This window comes from Ilyonectria robusta (genome assembly GCF_021365365.1).
Source record: "Ilyonectria robusta strain PMI_751 chromosome Unknown BGZ61scaffold_43, whole genome shotgun sequence".
Taxonomy (NCBI): Eukaryota; Fungi; Ascomycota; class Sordariomycetes; order Hypocreales; family Nectriaceae; genus Ilyonectria; species Ilyonectria robusta.
The window spans coordinates 4640-19795 of NW_025764477.1; the positions used below are offsets into that span (position 1 = coordinate 4640).

General features: G+C 52.0%; 4 protein-coding genes across 4 annotated transcripts; 1 reads left to right on the forward strand and 3 right to left on the reverse strand.

Moving 5' to 3' along the window:
- Positions 1 to 2331: 2331 nt before the first annotated feature.
- Positions 2332 to 2708, forward strand: BGZ61DRAFT_486064 (uncharacterized protein; the record flags this gene model as incomplete). The annotated part of the gene is made up of 2 exons (XM_046249801.1): positions 2332 to 2400; positions 2460 to 2708. 2 exons carry the CDS (start codon positions 2332 to 2334, stop codon positions 2706 to 2708), a joined length of 318 nt encoding a protein of 105 aa, XP_046095401.1.
- Positions 2709 to 4232: 1524 nt separating this feature from the next.
- Positions 4233 to 4682, reverse strand: BGZ61DRAFT_540392 (uncharacterized protein; the record flags this gene model as incomplete). The annotated part of the gene is made up of 1 exon (XM_046254901.1): positions 4233 to 4682. One exon carries the CDS (start codon positions 4680 to 4682, stop codon positions 4233 to 4235), a length of 450 nt encoding a protein of 149 aa, XP_046095402.1.
- A 450-nt stretch (positions 4683 to 5132) lies between these two features.
- On the reverse strand, positions 5133 to 10794 carry BGZ61DRAFT_540393 (uncharacterized protein; the record flags this gene model as incomplete). Its single annotated transcript, XM_046254902.1, has 3 exons — positions 5133 to 6299; positions 6353 to 9414; positions 9480 to 10794. The coding sequence occupies 3 exons, from the start codon at positions 10792 to 10794 to the stop codon at positions 5133 to 5135; spliced, it is 5544 nt and encodes a 1847-aa protein (XP_046095403.1).
- A 966-nt stretch (positions 10795 to 11760) lies between these two features.
- BGZ61DRAFT_499920 (uncharacterized protein) lies at positions 11761 to 13674 on the reverse strand (the record flags this gene model as incomplete). Its single annotated transcript, XM_046251467.1, has 5 exons — positions 11761 to 12637; positions 12698 to 12781; positions 12834 to 12959; positions 13010 to 13134; positions 13189 to 13674. 5 exons carry the CDS (start codon positions 13672 to 13674, stop codon positions 11761 to 11763), a joined length of 1698 nt encoding a protein of 565 aa, XP_046095404.1.
- Positions 13675 to 15156: the final 1482 nt, after the last annotated feature.

The following is a 15156-nucleotide window of genomic DNA, read 5'->3' on the forward strand; positions in this document are numbered from 1 at the left end:
GACTGAGCGTTCACTCCCTCAGCTCCAGGAAAGGCTTCTACCCAACCCAAATTCCAGGTTCCCGATGATTGTCGATCCCGCCCTTGGCTGACCCAGTCTGTCGGGGCAGGCCAGCTCTACCCGTGTCTGCCGTGCGTAGTCATAATCTATTGGCCTCCCGGATGTGGAGTTGGACTGCCAAAGATTCACAGCAATGCGCCGAGGTCGGTCATAATAAGATGACTCTCAGGTCCCGGTATTTGTTATGGTGCTAGTCTCAAGTAATTTTGCTTCACTCACATTTTCCCCGATGATTACAAGCAGGTTCTTTGGCATATTCCGTTGTCTCCCCTAAGCACGCAGATCAAAGGGCTCATTTGCAAATGAGCTTTGTAGGAGATGCGCTCTGTTGCGGGGGAATTGTGGGGAATGCTAGTGGAGTGGATTCTAGCGCCACTGGCACATGGCCGCATAAGGAAAGATATCCGTGCATGTCAACTTAAGCCAAGATAAGCAAAGCGGTTCAGAAGCATGACAGGCTTTTCCAGACAGGCCCTGGATTAGCATTACATGTCTAATTTCCCGTCTAGTCAAATCACTCAGGGTGCCCAAGCTTCTTCCTTCGTAGGACTTGGAGAGCGCTATTCACAACTGGCGGGAATACAGTCTTGGAAATAGAATCTTCACCAACTACGGACTGATATCAGGGCCCACAAGCCCAAAATCCAGGAAGATGTCTGTCAGTCATCTATTCGGGGCCATGCGAGTGGAAATGCACAACCTGGTCAGAAGCATTATTGACTGGATAGCCCCCTCGAGTATACTCTGTGCACAACTATCCCCCCGACTCGAGAGTTTGCACGAACCTCGTTACAGAGTGGTTACATCGAGCCAACGCCGCGGGGAGAGTCCTAGTTACACAGGAAAAGTAGGATGGAACGACTCCCCGACCCTAGCTGCATTGCGGGACCCTTAGGCAGGACGCTAGAAACTTCCGGTCTCATTTGCATTTACAGGCTCCAAAAAAGGGGGATTGCTCTCCAACATATCGGTCAACCCGTGCTAATGGACTTTAACTCCCGTTTGTCCCCAGAATCCGACTCATCAAACGCGATTCAGATTCTCTCGACTCGGACTGTTTCGTCACTAGCGTGGTTCGCTGAGTTTGGACAACGCAATGGATGGGTGAGCGGGATTTTATTTTCAAACCTATTGAAGATATAGAACTTTCCCTGGCCAAATACCTGACGGTTCAGCCGCTCAATGGCAAACGAATCTTATCCGGGCTTCCATTGGTTACAACTTACAACATCGCGATGATGCTGGCCAGCGCGCAAGCAATCCCGACCCCAAGATCCTGTTATCGATGAATGAGACTCTTGACCAGTGGTATATGCAAACTGCATCTGGAAAATGCCATGCCTCAGACAAACTACAGGAGACCTTGAAGTCTCACTGCGGACGCCAACTCGATTCATCGCTTAACCTTACTCTTAATACTCTTAGCAAGAGGCAGTTTACGGCATTGGCATTACAACACAATTTGCAGACGCTCATCATAATTATGCGCAGTCTGGGCTGCCAACGGGGGATCGACTGGGGTTGAACGGTCTTAGAATATGCGGGGGGGAGAATTGTTGCTGCTGTGGCTGGCTCGACTGTAGCATAATGCTGGCTATTTTAGCTTGGATCTCGTCTATCTGTAGTTAATTCACAGGATTCTTGGCATCGATTGCGTTCCCAAAGTCAAGCTGAGGACAGAATTGTAAAGAAAGAGAGAAGTGGACAGAAGGATAGAAGTGGACTGAATAGAAGTGTACAGAAAGAGAGAAGTAGAAGGACAGAAGTGGACAGAAGGACAGAAGTGGACAGAAGGACAGAAGTGGACTGAACAGAAGTGGACTGGATGTTTGACTAAAACCGGGGCTTTGGCTAAAACTGGAGCTTTGACTAAAACTGGACATTTGACTAAAACTGGATATTTGACTAAAAACTGGACGTTTGACTAAAACTGGGGCTTTGACTAAATCGGACATTTGACGAGACTGGGCCGTTCTGACAATGTGTGACCATTGACTAACCTCGGCATACACACCAAATTGACACAACTGGGCTTTGCTGTACATACTGAAACTCGATATGATCAATTGGCAGATAGATCAAAGGTGGACGCGTGCTTGTAACAACTGTGACCCACCTTGTTGGGGACAGACCGTGGATTGATCGCGCAGAGTTATGTACCTGTACAAGGTATGTACAAATACAAATACAAATACCCGCTTCAGGACCATGTTCAATGGTTCCTGCCGTCTCTTCTTTTGACTCAAAAACACGTTTCGCCTCCAAAACAACATGGCCTTCGACATTGAACGGTTTAGAGAGAAAATTATCCAAGCTATCCAATCTGCGGATGTTGGCGAGGTCCATATCGCCAACCCCACCAGTTTCTACCTTCATAAACGTGGCTAATCTGTGCACAGATAGTACTTGGCATCCTCAAGATTCCCGAGGTATCTAATGTGATTTACAACGACGATCGCGTACAAGAGTTCGCGCCGAAATTTCGAGATATTCTTGCCATCAGTCCAGCGCCAACACCATCCCCGCACCTCACGGGGAACCTGACTACAACATTGCCCACAGCCCAGGCTTCCCAAGGAAATAGACCGGTGCTCTACCGCGACGATACATCGCAGGACAGAACGTGCCGAGGAGAGAGCCGCAGGTGAACCACCAAGTTGGACTAAGTCAAAGTATTTGCTGAAGACTGTCTCCCCAGAAACTTTGAATTGGTGAGTTGTACCTGCTGATTGGCGAGGGTTTTGCTCGTGTCGTCTTGGGCGGAATTAATATGATTATTTGATCTCAGGCTGAAAGATTGCGATGTCACGTGGCTGTATGGCCCCTTTAAGACACAAATCGCACCATCTCTTCCCAGACAATTTACCTATCGGAACCCTTCGGACAGCAAAAAAGGAATCCTCAAGCATAGCGCTAGCATGATCTGGATAGCGCACCGCAACGACCAAGCTCTCGAAAGATTGGTTGCGAACGTGACTTGCCTACGGCCTTTGGTGCGGATGAATATTTTCAATCCCGCCTCTCTGCACGCTTCCGAATGCCCGATCAATGCCTCCTATTACCCCGTTCGCCAACAAAAAGAAAGTCAACCCCCTCGGTTTCTGTTGAATAGGAAAACACGGCAAGTTAGATTTAGTATCGACTATGACGAAACATAACAACATTAGAGGTTTCTCTTCTATCACAGTCCTCTCCAGTTGACTAACCCGGTTCAACATTGCCCTAGGTATCCACGACATCTGTCCTAACTTCAGGACATATTACTGTCTACGTGGAGGGAAAAGGCTTGTTGCTGTCTCTTTCACTCTCCATCCGCTCGACTGCAGTCCTTGATCGAACTCCTCTATCACGTTGTCCAACCTCGCAGCTAATGCACCTACATGTGACATATGAACCGAGAAAGCCTACCAACCACCGACATCTGCAGCACTCGGATGAATAGTGATTCTCAGTAGGCATCCTCGGGCAGTGATATAGCGATAATTCAGAGTTCCAAAACCGCCGAGATTTCTCCTTCTATTGATTCTGCATCAATGATAGAAAAGAACAACCAACGAGCGCTAGATGCGGATCCATGCATGTACCTGAGTGGGATAGTATGTTTTCTGCATCTACCTTGCACAGTCTGTGGCCCTCCGATCACTCACGTAGAGTCTAAGCCTAGCTTGCGCGAAAAGGCACCAGAATTTTCTTTCACGTACGCACTAAGAGAAAACGAAATATATTGACTGCGATACGGCTCCCTGCTAGCAATGAGATAAACTACTAAAGGCTCCCGAAGAGGATACGCGACGTGGCCTGGCCGGCAGGACGCTATGCCTGAAAACGATTCTCTATATTGCAATCTACTCTACTCAATGTAGCGTGTTGAAACAGAAGACTAGAAAGTGCAGCCTAAGGCACGGTTCCGTGCACTCACAGAGCATGGTTCTTGAGGTGCATTTTGTGGTCAAGTGACATGTCGCAAATATGGCACTGGATCTTGTCGCCGTCCCGCAGATTCGACAAGTGTTTGCGTTGAAGGTGCTTAGTCACGTCACCAGAAGTGTAGAACTCGTGGATGAGATCCTGGACAGCTCCATCATCACCCGCTAAGGTGAGTGCCTTGCCGACACATATGAAGCACCTTCTCGGTCTCTCCTGCTTTGTCTTGACGAAGACTGACATCAGCGTCATATGCAGAGGCTCTCGGCTGGAGGCTCGCCAATGACAGCACGCTCGCTGGGGTAAGCTGACGATGTGTTTGTGCGGCGGACGGTTTGCCCTTCTTCGACGACGCAATACGCACTGACCGCGTTGATAGTGTTGTCTCTCCGCCGAAACTGGCCTTCGAGCGTGTCGCTAAGGGGAGCGGTAAGTGCTTCCACCAGTCTCTTTTGAGCCGGTAGTTGAGGTCGAGAGGATGTGTCCACGGCCGCCGGCTTAGCGAATTCAATACCTTGCAATTGTCGCTCAATGTCGTCAACCGGAGATGATTTTCCGGAGCTCCGATCACCGACGGCGACGAACTGGGGGAGCGGCAAGTACGTGGAAATGTTCTTCTCTTGCAGTCGGTAAATCTTATGGAGACGATCAGGACTGGTCAGCACGCTGGGGCTGTGAGTAAGGACTTTCATGTCCATGCTGACGTCGAAAATGAGACTTTGAGTTGATGCTTGTGGTAGGTAAAGGGGGGTTCTAAGAAGATTGGGTCAAGGTAAGTTCTCAAAGTTGAGATATAAATGTCGATAAAAACGCCGACGCATGACAGAGATTGAAAAAAAAAAAGGTAGAGTGGAAGGCCTCCCTCATCGACATGCACTAAGTATTAGGTACATGAGCTCGTAAGCGGAGTAGATCATCGTCGAAGCGGCAGCGGAACATCCGTGAGGGGTAGATCGGGTCGTAAACATGGAATCTTTAAGCCATTGAAGGCTTCTTTCGCCTGCCGAACTTCTTCAACAAGCTGTCCCCTCCTCCTGTCGGGGGGGGCGGCGCAACGGGCTCTGGCGGCGGCTCCGAGTTACGAAGGAAGGCTGCCAGGTCCGAGGTACGGCTAACATTTGACACAGCTTCTCTGGGCTCGAACCTCTTCATCGGACACGACCCATGGAGCCACCTGATGGAGGCATCGGAGGCCGAGCGGCAGGCTTGTCAATAGGCCCATACTTGTCGTAGCCAGGGGGGATATTGACCTGGATGGGGATGTAGCCCTTGCCCCCGCTTCTGCTGCTGAGGGATCGCGAGTCCACGACGGGTGATTGGGGCACGCTGCCAGGGTTGGCGTTGCTGCTACTGCGTATGAACCTGCCGATAAGGCTGGGTGCGCTCGCCTTCTTCTTGGGCATCTTGTGCGCGATCGGCTGACTGACAGGCTCTGGTGGCGGTTCGTAGTTTCTCAAGAATTCCGCTAGGCTCTCCTCCTTCTTAACTGGGGGCTTGGGAGTCGTAATGAAGTCATCGTCGTCGTCTTCATCACTGAAGTCGATTGCGTAAGGATCTTTCACACGCCTAGTCTTGCCCTTGGGCATCATGTCCTCGTCGTCAAACATCCTGCTGGCGGGCGCAGACCCACCCTTGTGCTTCAGAAGAGCAATATGGGAGTTGACTGAGGAGTGAATCGAGGGCATTGACGTATCGGTTGCATGCGTGGAAGCTTGGCTATATCGGATGTCTGGGATGGTAGCATCCACAGCTTTCCCGCCAACAGCACCCGGCATTTCATCCGAGTCGAGGGTGTCTCGGAAGGGAGCAACAGTGCGCTGGATACGGTTGTTGGAGGCACCAGGAGGACCTTGCCGGATGAAATCAATCAAATCCGAGTTGCCTGACCTACCCTCAGTCATTGCTCGAGGCATGTAGCGATTCCGATTGCTAGTGGAAGACACGCGGCGAGCTTCAACGGCTGGGTTGGTCGCGGAAGGCGTGGTCTCAGGTGGGTTGCTCCGTAGAGGCGCAGGTCGAGTTTGTGCTGCTCCTGAGGGCCCAGTCGACTTGATGAACTCGGCAAAATCTGCGGTGGGTTCACTGGGAACTCGCGCCTCTCGGGCAGCTAAAGGGCCGCGAGCGGGCTTCACAGAGGCCATGGTCGGAGATTGAACGCCAACCTTAGGTTTGTCGTCGCCCAGACCGGTTGCACGGTGGTGCGTCTTGACTTCAGTAGCGGCTGATGAGGATCGAGACCGGTTGTGGCTCCGAGCGTCATCGGTCTTCCAAGAACCTTTCGTAACAACGGGAGTCTGACCCAGAGATCGTTTATGCTATATTGATTGATTAGTACATAACAAAAAGGGTGGGTTTTAGCTTCGCTCACGTCAATATCACGTATATTCTCGGGTGTAAGCGTGTAAGTAATAGTTTGGTTGCTCTGTATCAGCTCCTTAAAGTTGCGGGCAACATTCTCAGAGCGTGAGGCGTTCTCCTCCGAAGTCCGAACCGCCTTCAAGCGGGACGTTCCTGACGAAGCAGACGATCCGGAGGTATGGATAGGCCGAGGAGCGAATGAGCTCACTCCAGCGTCATCGACATCGTCTCTCGTCTTAGACCGTTCGATTGAAACCATTCCGATGCTGTGGGTGTGGGATGTCGGGAGAGTGGACTTGGTGGAGTAGACGCTGCTTTGAGCAGAAAGGTTGACGCTCGCGGGGCGAACTCGATCAGTGGTATCCACGGACGGTGAGCGAGATCCGCTGGGACTCTTAGGCCCTGTGACATCAACGATGCGGGCGGAATGAACGCTATTGGATCTCTTCAAGGAGAACGGGCCTCTAGAATCAGAGAACGCAGGTGATGCGCTGCCAGAAACTGATATTCTGGATGAGGTAAGAATTTCGGCCTTCTCATAGGCCACTTTTCCCTCTTCCTCTTCGCCGGTTCCTCGCCGGGATCGATTGCGGAAGGCTGCAGCGGCCGACGGGTTTGTGACAACCTTCGACAGTCGCTTTGAGGTCGAACCTTTCGATGACGGCTCATCTACAGGCTTTGTTTCCTCAGCAGGCTTTGTCTCGTCGACTGCCTGTTCCTCCTTTGCAACTTCCTTCGTGTCTTGTTCTTCGTTGGCTACACGGGCCTCCACCAATGCTGCCTCTTTGGATCGTTTTGTGACTGGGCGATATGGCGAGGTCCCAGAGGTAGGAAGGGAGTTGGATCTCTTCCGGCCGGCGAAGTCGGGCGTGTTTGGCTGGGACATGACAGGGGTTGGGAGGCCAGAAGGACCCTCGAATGGAAGAATCAACAAGCTCTTTGGTCGGCGTCCGTTGAAAGTGTCCTCTTCCTCTTCATCTTCATCCTCGTCATCGCTGTATGCTGCGAGGCCAGGAACTTCGATCTCATAAACGTCATTGTCGCCCATTGGCAAAGCGATCCCTGCGGGGGCACGCTCCGTATCATCAGTTTCTTTCCCATCCTTCTTGGCATCGTTGTCTCCGTCACCGTGTGAGGGAACTCGGCTCATCTCGGTAACGTTGCTATCGTGCCTCAGATGACCCATGGATGACCTTGAGTAGGGCCGACCACTCATGTCGAAAGTTGGGGAGCGAATTCTCTTCTTCCAGCCTCTCCATAGTCGTCCAAGAGTTCTATCGAGAGCAACTCTCTCCATGTCCTGGTCTTCGACGACGATTCGATCAGCAATGTCTGTGGGGCTCTTGGCGCCTTCGTTAATCTCCTTCTGGAACTTGGTTCGCAGCCTGTGGTATGCAGCCTGTCCGGCGACAGTAAGGGTGAGCTCGCCCATGTATTCCAAAACAGATGTCAAAAAGATGGCCACTGCAGGGGAAATAACAGCTGAAATCTGCTCGTCGGCGCCAACCTCGAGGTTCTCTTGTTCCATATACAGATCTTCGTCTTCCTCCTCCATGTCTCCCAGCGAGGAATAGACCATGCATCGTAGTCTTGTGCGCTTCCAAACCAGCTCAAGATCCCAATCTCGAGATGGATCAGCGCCTTGGGGTTGAAAATAGTCCTCCTCATAACCCTCTCCAAGGTATTCGCGCAGTTCCTCGTCGGAATTATTGACGGCATCCTTGGCAAGTTTTCGCTTCAGAACTTCGGCAACAGCTGGTCGCAAGGCGGAGAGGGTGGTGGCTCGGGCAACGGAGAGGAAGTTGAAGAGAAGTTGGTCGAGGAAGTCGTTGACAAGTTTTAGGGCTTCTGAAGACACTAGGGCAGTTTCTCTAGCGGGCTCAATGCCATGCTGGTCGTACCAGGTCTCGGCGTGGGTGTCGTGGTCGTTCGTGACGATTTGGGAAGCAGCAGAGGCGGCAACGAAGGCCGCCTCAGGCGACACTGTTAAAGGGCCCGACATCGGGCTGTGGGCCATTGTTGAAGGCCTATCGCTAGAAACGCTCTGTGTCCGAGATCTCGCGCCGCGGGATGGCGCAGATGTCTCGGGTGGAGGACGGAACTTGGGAACTTCGGACAATGAACAGAACACGCTATACAGAATTCTTGACTTTCCCCGCATCGGAAGGTCTTCTTGGTATAGACATATGCTCGGTGACTGGAGGTGGAAAAAGAGATCCTTCTTCGTTGGTAGCTGAGTGTAGCAGCGGAGGTAGAGGGAGGGTCCGGCGTGTGTCTCGTCGTTGAGTTCCCCCTCCGTCCATTCTTCGACCTGGGAGCAGTTGACACAATCCGATTTCCCTTTCTTTTCAGCCTTGTGACTACTGCACCCGGTAATGTATCGCTGATTTCTTCGCTTCGAGTTGTTACCTCGAATCAGGCCGTGGTCACTGACTGTGTGGGTGATGATGTGCGATATCTCTGCTCGCTGCTTGGTACATGAAGTCCATGGCGTAGGATAGTATTTAATGGGCTCATGAAGGTAGAACGGACACCATTCACATGAGTTCTCAAAGTGATCATCCTTGAGTTCTCGAAACTCTTGAGCAATGGCGCGGTTGAGATCGTTGCCGCCCCCTGACATAGCGTTCATGGGAGGAGAGATCTTGTCCATTGACTGGAAGGTTCCGAAGGTCGAGGCCGCCATTGCATTCTTTGTCGCAGTGGCAGAGGTCGTGGGGGAGAAGGGACTGGCGCGACCCGACATCAGCGACGCGAAAGGCGAGACTGAAAATGCTTCTGGGAAGACGATGGGTGGACCACGCAGCACAGAATGCTCCGCAAGGATGGGGGCCATCGTGGCTGCTGGTTCGCCATTCATGTCGGGCATACGCTCAAGTTTGGCACTCGCCATATCGATTGTGGTAGCCAGATCGACAGATTGACATCCCAGGGTGTTTTTGATATTCCGGAATGCTTCAACGAGTGGAATAATGTAGCCTCCACCAAAGGCATCGGCAGCAACGATGTAGCCATAAACCTCAAGGGTTCTCTCGTTGACCACCCATGACCCTGAGTCGCCATCGAGAATTTCTGCTCACATATTAGTTGATCGACTCCAAAAGTAGAGTAAGTGAGAAAGGAAAGCCACTACATACGCTTATCGCTATCAAGGTTTAGGACCAGTGCGTCAACAAACTCTCTTCCAGGGCCTAGAAGGAGTCTCGAAGGCAGAGCCGACAGAGATCCTCGCTTCAGCCCTGCTGATCCGCTTACAAGGACGACTGACTGTCTACTGCTAGACGGCGAGGCGGGTATCACGAGATCCCCGGACTTGAAGGCTCCGTCCTTCTGAACCTCGCCGTGTGGCAAGTTCCTCGGTCGAATGCGGTTCGGCTTGTAGCTGACCATATCGATAAGAGCCCAGTCGTAGTAAGCCTTTGGCTCACCGTTTGCGCCGGTCGTTGCCGATTGATTTTGCGGTGAGTCCTTCGAAATGGAACCTATCTTGCCCAACTCGAGGACCGTCCAGGATGCACTTGCGTCTGCCGAAGGCAACTGGAGTTCATCCATCACACGCAATGGTTGAGTCTCATCATCCGGCTCTTCTTCAGCCGAATCATCGGACTCGGCCTCACTTTCAGAGTCTGAAAGCTCGAATCCCCAGTCGTCCGAGCGCTCGGCCCCGTCGCTCTCCGTGCCAAGCGTCAGGTCATCTTCCAAGTCGCCCAGGAGGAGATGGCCAACGGTTAGCCCGTATAATTTGACATCTCCATTCGACCAAACAGTCTTTACGACGCCGCCGAAGGTGCCCCTTTTTTCGACGCCGGAAGGCTGCCGGATGACGATAGGGGCTCCGCAGTACGTCTCGGTTGTATAACCCTCGCTCTCCCCAATGATGGGAATGAGGACGTTGATGTCTTCGTCTGCCTGCTTCGTCTCCAGCGGCCGACCGAGGACGAAGACTTCGAACGAGGGTAGAGTACCGTCTTCAGGCCGACACAAGGTCCTGACGGAATCCTTGTCAAAAAACTTCCTGACCCTCTTCGACTGCTGCTCTGGACACAGGACGACAATGCACGGCTTCGCATCATCTTCGGAGCGTCCCAGGACCATCAGTCTTAAGGCAATCGGGCGGTATTTCTTGCCTGGAATTTTGTTGCGAATATACGCCAGCAGCGGCTCTTCAAGCCGCGAGTGCATGTGGTTGAAGTGGGAGCGCGTGGCGTCGCCAACACTCTTGTCAAATTCGGCGAGGTCAGCGAGACGCGTGAGGGCTGACGGAACGGGTCGGGCCTTGCCATCGACGGTGGCGCCGAGGCAGGTATTCTGTGTAGTCTCGAGTGACTTGCCGTCGGGCGACGGGGACTGGGTGACGTATCCTGAATCTCGTCTGTCGGTCGTTTGGGCCTTCAAGAGACGGCGCGGCTTCGGTCGTAACGGCGGTTGGGCGGGCGCGGGGGTAACAGTCATTGCGACACTCATGGCATTATCATCTAGACGCACGAAAAGGCGTTGAAAAAAAGAGTGTGAGCAGTGAGGGGAGGCCTCATGGGCGAGAAAGAGTAACAGTGCGGGCTTTTCAGCCGGGCTCAGCAGCTGCCCCCGATGTGCCTTGCGAGATGTTTTGTTGGGTCCCAACAAGCCACAATTCCATCGGTCCCTTGTCAGAGGAGGCTGTGGGAGTATCCCAGACTCACGCCGAGCCAACCAGGCTGTGCTGACCTCCAACTACAATAAATGCGTCGACATGCCCACACCAGGTGCCCTCTCGTTGGAGAATCAAGTTATCCGTCTCTCCCGGGCTCCCAGTACGATTGGCTCTCTGGTATCTCCTTACCCGCTCGAGACCATCACCGACACCGAGCTACAGCAGCTCGCCCAAGCACTCTGGAACTGGGACATCTTAGATATGCTTTGTAACTGGAAAGTAATAACTTTGTAATAAAAGTTAAGCGCGTTTAATGGGAACACTGGCATCTGTTAATGCTTATTTAAAGCAGTAGAGGTGGTTCCGAAACCCGGTGGTCTTGATCCAAGGCGTCCAGGCCTGTCTTCGTTTTTTTTAATTACATCACCCAAAAAGGTAATCACTACACATGCAACTTCTTATTTCTGCTATTGAATTCGCTTCACTATATCAACCGTCTCAATTACCTATTTAAAAGCCCCGGGCGATGCGAATAATAGCAGGGTGCGACAGCTTGAAGCACAAATACGTCGAGGAAGTGTGGTCGTAGCAGCCGTATAATATATCATGGAGCGAACAAGCCTTGCTACAAACTAAATACACTAGGCTTCAATCTAATGATATCCTTAATTCCCTTGCTCGCTGTGAAAAGACTGCCACAAGGCCCAATTGATCCTATGTTCAAGAAACCGACTTGTTTTCATCCCTAAGAGGGACAGAAAGCTTTGATCCTCTATTCTCCAAATTCATTACGAACGATGATATTGTTGATCTTTAACAAACTTCGGCCAAGTGTTAGTAAAGACAAGGTATTTGATGCTTGCTTCAGCGTCATGGAAGACAGTGACATCAAAGCCGTCGGGGATATCACCCCAGTATAGGGTCTTGTCTCTGATGACTTCCGTGTCATTAATCGACCCGGTTATGATACCAGTCTCAGAACCGTGAGATGACGCAGAAGGCCGCCTGACACTAGTCATAGGAAAGGAGTCAAAGGGCGTAGCCGGATTAACCTCGTGCTTGTCGCCATAGAGAACGCGGGCGGACGACTCGAAAATACACTCAAGCCTCTTGAGGTCTTGAGAGGAAAGATTGATTTGGAATTTGGCATCCCGAGAGCTGATGAAGTCGATGTAGATTCGGAGAGCGCTGTTGAATCGTTCGCGGACAAGTTCCTGGACGTCGTCGTTATCCTTAAGTTTCTTTGGGTCGAGAACTGCCGGAGGAAGCGAAGACTTCCACTCAGCAACGGCTCTTAGGAAGGCGATGTTCTCTCCAGAGAAATCCCTGAGGGCAGAGAATTGCTGAAGAGGCCCAGGGTTGCGCTCAAGGATATACTCGAGAGCCTCCATGGTGAGGATACTCACGCCAGAGCCGCTCGTGGTGGAGCCGCTCGCGGTGGAGCCGCTCGTAGTGGAGCCATCCTTCGACCACGCGGTCAAAAATGAGCCAGCCGCCGATGTGGAGGCTGTGGTAATTGACCTTGAGGCCTTACCGACATTCCTATTGAGTTGCCATTGAGCGATTGACTCGAGGGCCTCTCGGCGCAGAGCCAGGTATCTGAAGACCTCCCAACAGGGAAGGAAGATGGTGAAGATCTCGAGCATCATGATCGAGAGGGCAATCCTTGAATAGAGTGAGCTTGGTATCTCCCCCGTTAATCACATAGATATTGGGATAGCTTACCATTGAGGAGGAATCCAGAAGTTATCGACGGCAGACATAGGAGGGACATATAAGGCAATAAGCCACAGAGGGGTAGCATGAAGACTGCTTAAGCTGTCAGCATAGAATCGACCATTTCATGTTAGGAGATACTAACCTCGAAAGGCAGCAAGCAATAGTTTGGGTCCTCCATCCCTGGGTATCATTGATTCCACGAGCTTGCCAGAGAATGTAGGGAGCGACTATCCATGCCCAGAAGAACTGCCAAAAGACAGATGGCCACCTAGAAAGATGTGTTAGTACTGGGTTGCTCCAGGAAATAGTCGGCACTACCATTCCCAGCCTCTGCGCATTTTAGACTTCTGAACGTCTTCCGTTCCTGTAACCTCGGTGCCCGGGATGCCAAAGAGAGGATGGAACTTTCTCGAAATAAGGTACATGAAGATTGTAAGCAAGAGCTGGCTTTCGCGTCAGCAATTGAAATGTCAACATCACTTTGCAAGCTGCATTACCTGAAAGATCATGCCCGCTCCCACAAGCACGAGAATCTTTCTGGTGTAGTTGAGAGATCGAAAGCGGCAGAACAAGAACTTGGACTTGGCAGGCTTGGTCTTGATCGAGGCAGAGTCTGAAGCGAAGAGTTCCTTCTGGGCCTTGGCGACATAGAGAAATCGGCTGTTGGAGGCGTGGAATAGAGCTATACCGCAGGGAAGGTAGATGCTCATGATCCAGTACTCGACCTCGGGTGCAGCGAGAGGGAACCAGACATACCCGGTCTGGACGGCGCCCCAGTAGAGATGGAGCAATGTGATAGCGAGGAAAGATAGCGGTAGGCCTCGAATCCTCAATATGGGCATGTCGCGACGACGCCACAGAAAGAGCATGCCGCCTGCGACGATCATGGTCCAGGAGAGGGCAAACACGATCCAAAAGACGCCGAGGACGTTGAGGTTCGCCTGAGGCTTGGCATTGGCCTCTGTCGAGTCTGACTCCGCCATATTTGCGAGCGAAGAAATGTGAGAAGTGGGAATTAAAGAGTTAAGGAGGTTTCTCTGAAAGGGAAGAGGTAAGGAATGAAGTTGGTCAGATTATGTGGCCTGGAAGCAGAAATGGAGATGAGGGCTTTTAAATATCTGGTTGACCACGGGGGTCCAAGAGGTCTGAGAACTTGAACACCACCGACATGCAGTGAAGAGTCACTAGCACTTAGCAAATCTACTAACCCAGTCGGGGCGATGGTCACCAGGGGCGCCTGGGCTCTCACGGTGCAAATGATCCTGCCTCTTTTCGATGAAGAGGCTCCACGGCTTCTCATCCCACGAGGCTTGGATGTCGGCCACACCATCATCTTTGTCGGAGGCAGCTCCAGCTCCCCTGGCGCATGAGCCTCGTAAATGGCTAGTAATAACGCCACCATCATGGATGATAAGGTTCCGGGATCGCCCTGGCAGAAGGAGACTTTTCCCACATGTTACCAGGGACATGGTCTCTATTGCGGAGAGAATCTCTTGGTCTTTGCTCCGATGGTGAGCTATTCAGCCACAAGTTGCAGTGCAGCAACTCATACTCTCACGGGGAGGGTCATGCAGGACAAAGGGAAAATGGTCGTAGGTCGATAGGGAAAACAGCTCTCCGCGGAGATACTGGTACTCGTCCGAGATATACAAATAGCAGTCAATATTTCTCACCAAGGTCACTCTATCCAACAGCTGCTTGGCAAGCTATGGCGCTTGAGCTTGATCACGAAAAAGAGCATCGGTATACCAGCGCTGATCGACCGATAAATTATGTCGTCATGCTGTCGTAACTTTTGAATTGTTTCCCAACGTCGCACTAGCTGAGCCACCAGCTCTCTGGAGTATAGCGTGAGCTTTGATCCTGTGGCCTACGCCGACATCCTGCCTCTTGACAGGTCAAAGCGGTCCGCGACTAGTTCTAATCTGTACGCTTTCTCCCTTTTAAGGCCAAGCGTGGACAGCCCTATGGGGGTTTCCAGACGCGTAGCAGGGAGTTGACATCCCACGGTGCTGTCTGATCGTTCAACACGTCGAATTCTTATCCGTTCTGCAGCCACTCATTAGCCCTATCACACGCACAAGTATGCCGAGATGCCCGTGGCTATGACCGCCTGTGTGAGGCCAGCTGGAACTCGCCCGCCCTTGGGTCAGTGCGCTACATGTGCTCTGTTGTGTGTACAGGTCGATGCACCCCGCGAACTCTTGATGTCCACGCGCACGCCACCGCGTGGATGTGATTAGCTTAGGAACCGCCACCAAGGCCAGGGCGTGGCAGAAAGCCCAGACTTCTAAAATTATCTTCCATGGACATCCTCAACTCGACGCCACAGAGTCCCCTCGTGTATAGCAGTGCCGGTCGCTTTGCCAAGCACGGAGGGTCGAAGCACACCAAGGGATTAGCCCAGGAACCGCCGCGCTAAAACCAGGGCACACAACCGCTAAGTTGATAGCAAATAACATTCG